General features: G+C 56.8%; 1 protein-coding gene across 1 annotated transcript in view; it reads left to right on the top strand.

Annotated features, from left to right (window-relative positions):
* Positions 1–1,380: 1,380 nt before the first annotated feature.
* TSPO (translocator protein (18kDa)) overlaps positions 1,381–4,599 on the top strand; it is a 4,125-nt gene continuing 906 nt past the window's right edge. Inside the window, exons 1-2 of the mRNA XM_006890047.1 lie at positions 1,381–1,562; positions 3,427–3,565. Coding sequence (XP_006890109.1) covers positions 1,381–1,562; positions 3,427–3,565 — 321 coding nt within the window. The remainder of the gene's footprint in view (positions 1,563–3,426; positions 3,566–4,599) is intronic.

Genomic DNA, 4,599 nt, shown 5'->3' with positions numbered 1-4,599 from the left:
TAGCATTTTGAAGCTCCATCTCACATACTGTGGGTGCATGGCCAGGAGGGACATTCTGCTCAGAAGGGTGGGGGGTCAGTGCAGGAGAAGATCCCGGATGAGATGGATTGATACAGTAACTAGGGCAAGGGGGTTTGGTGTGTTGGAGGCAATGAGACTCACTCAGGACAGGGCAGGCTTCAGAGCTGTTGTACATTTGGTCACTATAAGTCACAGGCGACTCAAAGGCACATAATAACAACATCTTGGCATTGTTTGTTGGTCCAGTGGTGGACATTTTTGCTTTCTGGATTTTGGGGTGTAATCCATCGTGAAGGCTGTAGCCTTTGATCTTCAGGAAGTGCCTCAAAAATTCTTAATTTTCTGCAGGTGAGGTTGTGTCATCTACTGAGAAACAAACAAACTCGTATTCTTTATTGAGACATTCACATTAGGTCTGGAACCGAACCAGAAACATCTCTGACCCCATTTCCACCCACTTTTCCACTGATGTCCTCAGACTGGCCAGCCCCTCACCCCCCGCCCAGGACCTCGCACAGTTGGGATCTGACGTTGGTTCCCCCAGTCTCCTGCAGTCTGGGCTGCCTCCCACTGTCCCTTCTGTGTCTTTAACTAACCCTCCACCTTTTAAAGATTGCTATCATCCTGCTCAGCTGTTTTGTGGCGTGTTCCTCTGTGCAGGGTTGTCTGGTCTTCTCTGTCACTGAGGGGATTGTGCGTGGGGAGCACGCATGCCTGGGATGTGGCCTGTCTTTGAGAGAGTTGATTGACCATGTTGACATTTTCCACCAAGGACAGCAACCTTGATCACTAGCAGAATGGGCCTTTGGCGAGTGCAAGGGGCCATTAGGAGTCATCAACCTGGCGTGGAGGGGGGTATAAGTGGCTCTCAGGGCCCCCCAGGCACTGGCACTGGGAAAGCCTCTTGCGCGTAGGGTAGAGGAGGGGGCAACTAACCCGGCTTTGGTCAAGGCAGCTGAGATGGGGAGCTGTCTACCAGGAAACTAAGGCCAAGGATGAGGGTGGGAGAGTTCAGGAGCTGAGATGGAACTTGTCTTTGGGGTGCAGGGACCCCAGCCTCCTGGCTATGCAGGGCGGCATCTGGGTGGGGCAGGGGTTTGGATGAAGGGTGCTCCCTTGAATCCTTGAACTCAGCTGGTAGAGCTGTGGGTATAACAACAGCCCCTCCCCCCTCCCCCATAAACTCCCTGCACTGAGCCGTGACCTTGATCTTCTAAGGTCCTCCTCCTGGATCTCCGCTAACTGACCCCAGGTCCCTGCTTGGGGAACAGCAGAGTGGATCCCCCTCTGGGCCCCCTTCAGTGCTCAATGAAGCCATTTTCTCTTTCAGAACTTTCTAGAACAGCAGCTACCACCGTCATGGCTCCACCCTGGGTGCCCGCTGTGGGTTTCACGCTGGTGCCTAGCCTCGGGGGCTTCCTGGGCTCCCGCTTCGTGCATGGAGAGGGTCTCCGCTGGTATGCTACTCTGCAGAAGCCCTCCTGGCACCCGCCTCGCTGGGCAATTGGCCCCATCTGGGGCACGCTCTACTCAGCCATGGGGTAAGTGGGTCTGGTCACCCTGAGCAGGTTACAGGGTCACCGACCCTGAGAGAGGCAGGGGCAGGGCAGGTCCCAGAGCAGGAAGCAGCCTGGAAGCAGCCACCTCCCAGCCTGGCTGGGCCACCAACCGCCAGAAAGCTGAGGCTTTCCAGTTGCACAACCCAGCCTTCTCCTGGGCACTGGAGAGGCAGCCAGGCGCCTTCACCCCACACTGGCTTCCTGACTGTGTCACAACTCCAGGCTCAGGCACCTCAGAGCGGTGTCAGCGGCCCTGTGATCAGCAGGGCGGGGCCTCTGGTGACAGCCCAGCTGTGGGGACATGACAGCAGGGGCAGCAGGAACAGTAGGTGTCATGCTGGGTGCTAACTGGAAGCTTAGCCGCTCACTCCCACCCAGGAGTGGCCTAAGGAAACCCTGGTGATGGACTCCCAAGGGCCCAGCTGCTGAAATTGTCCCCTGTCCCCCACCCCCACCCCCAGCCAGCGCTGACACACTGAGATCGGCATGCATCCTAATCAATTCCATGGCAACTGATTAGGAGGGCCCTGGGAGAATCCATGCAACTCAGGATGCAAGAGACCTGAGTTCAATTCCTGGGTTTGTCGTGCTCTGAGACCTGGCCGTGTGCCAGACTGCATCTTCACTCCCACACTCCCCTTTGACAAAGGAGGCACAGATGGCCACCCTCACCTGCGGGCTATAAGTAGGGATGCTGCCGGAGCCCCTCTGCCTGCCTGCTACTGCCTTCTCCTCTCTGGGTTTCAGCTGGATTGTGATGGAGAAGAGGCGTGGGGGCCTGGGACGGCGCCCCCAGTGGCTGCCACAAGCACTGCATTGAGGAGATGTGGTCAGCCCTCTGTCCTTCTCCAGTGTATCCTGGCGGGCTGACTGCCAGCCTAGTGCAGGGCAGGGCTGTGAGCATCTCAGAGCACGTAGCAACGGCCAGGGTGGGGACCTGATGGAATTAAAACCAGATCCCCTCAACTTGGGTGTCACCTGACCACCACCTGAACCCCACCAGTGCCCAGTCCCTGCTCAGTGGAGCTCCCATCACCCCCGCACCCTCACCCCCCGGCATAGAGGATCCTGGCCCAGGCACCTCTGTCCCTCCACCACCTGCTTCCGCCTCCAGGACACGCCCCTTCCACAATTAGGACCCAGCTGAAGCTGAAATCAAACCCGAGCCGCACTTCTGCGCTCTCTGTGGTCCTGGATAAGGTCAGACCTCTCACAGCCCGTTAAGAGCTGGACTCTGATCTCAGCTCTCTGTGCCTCAGTTTCCTCATCTGTAAAATGGGTTGATGGTAGTGCCCAGTTCATTATCAGGATGGACTGAGTTGATGCTTGGAAGGTGTTGGCACAGGGCCTGGTGCACAACAGCTGGAGAGTGGCCACCATTACACTTGGCGAGGGTGCTGCCCTCACGCCCAGAAAAGCGCCCTTGGTCAGGGCCTCAATGGCTTCTCCACTCTCTCTCCTGTTGGGCCCCTCAGACCTCATCCTGCAGTCTCACAGACCAAACCAGGCTCTTGAACCTGCCTTTGAATCTCTGCAAATTCTCTTGCTTCTCTCTGACAAACTCCTAGTCACCAGTCAAGGCCCTGCCTGAACGTGCATCCTCCACATGGCGCTGCTGCCTCCACAGCCCTGGTGATGACAGTGTTCGGGGCTGACTCCCAGCACCACGAAGGTGTAACCCACATCCCAGACAGGCCCAGCCACTCCCCTGAGGCCACACGGCGTCCAGGCCTGTGCAGGCTCTTGGTCCCAGAGGGTGGGCACCTGACCTCGCGTGCCCACGGTGAGTCGGGCCAGCTCCTGCCCTCTGCCCACAGGAGCTCTGACAGGTGCGGCTTTGTTGCAGGTACGGCTCCTACTTGATCTGGAAAGAGCTGGGGGGCTTCTCGGAGGAGGCCGTGGTCCCCCTGGGTCTCTACGCTGGGCAGCTGGCCCTGAACTGGGCATGGTCCCCCATCTTCTTCGGTGCCCGTCAAATGGGCTGGGTAAGTGTGTTTGTAGACTCTCCCCCAGACCTCTCTCTCTTGGGAATGTGGTATGGACATCACCACCCAGGTTGGGTCAGTGGCTCCAGAAGCTGGTAGGGATGATGGCCTGGGCCCCTCAGTGGCCCTCCCTCAGGGCCCTGGCTGTACCAGATGAGGTCCTTTCCGGTGAAGACCCCATAGCTGACCTGTAGGGCGCTCTGCTCCCGCCTCACAGTGACTATAGGACAGGTGGACGGCCCCGTGTTTCCAGGGCTCTGAGTCTTCAAACAGAGACACTGCCTCATCTTTCTTGCACAGAGCAGGGAGTGGGTTCGAACTGCTGACCCTGTGGTCAATAGTCAATTAATCACTGTCACCAGACCTTCTACACTTAAGTCAGGTTTTATCAGAAAATTCCACATTCCACTTGCCTCACATCTGGGGAGATGCTGGGTGGCCGGCTGGGGACCATATCTACCTGCTAAGTATCTCTCTTTAAAAATAAATTATCTAAAAAAAAAAATTATCTTGGAGGGACAGTCTCCTCCTGTACGAGTCAGATCTGATTTGGCAGTAAACACACACACACAAATAATAAAATAAAATACCTCTAGTGATATCCTAGTGTGCACGGGGTTATGACGTCATTCACTGTCTCCTTGGGGGTGGCGTCCCTCATTGGTGAGCTTGTTTGGGTCTCTTGATAACTCGAGGACAGCAGGGTTATCCTCCAAGGTTCTGGGGATGGAGAGGGTATGAGGAGGTACCCAGGGACCTCACAGCTGTGGTCCTGCCTTCAGATGTGCTGAGTTCTTTGTGCTGTAATGTGCGCACACACACACATGGATCCAGGCAGTGTGTGGCTGGGCTCTTCCCATTTCACAGATGGGGACATTGAGTCTTAGAACCGGGTGGGAGACTGGCTGGTTCACTTGAAGGTAGGATAGGGACCTACTGCTTTCAGCATGCAGCAGGTGATGGGCAGCTCAGACAGACCTCAGACCTGCTGCCTCAGCCCCCCCGTCCTCTCAGCCCCGTCCTCTCAGCCCCCC

Source organism: Elephantulus edwardii, unplaced genomic scaffold, assembly GCF_000299155.1.
Source record: "Elephantulus edwardii isolate Elephantulus edwardi_28Jun2011 unplaced genomic scaffold, EleEdw1.0 scaffold00086, whole genome shotgun sequence".
Classification (NCBI taxonomy): Eukaryota; Metazoa; Chordata; class Mammalia; order Macroscelidea; family Macroscelididae; genus Elephantulus; species Elephantulus edwardii.
This window is presented reverse-complemented; position numbering and strand designations above follow the sequence as displayed.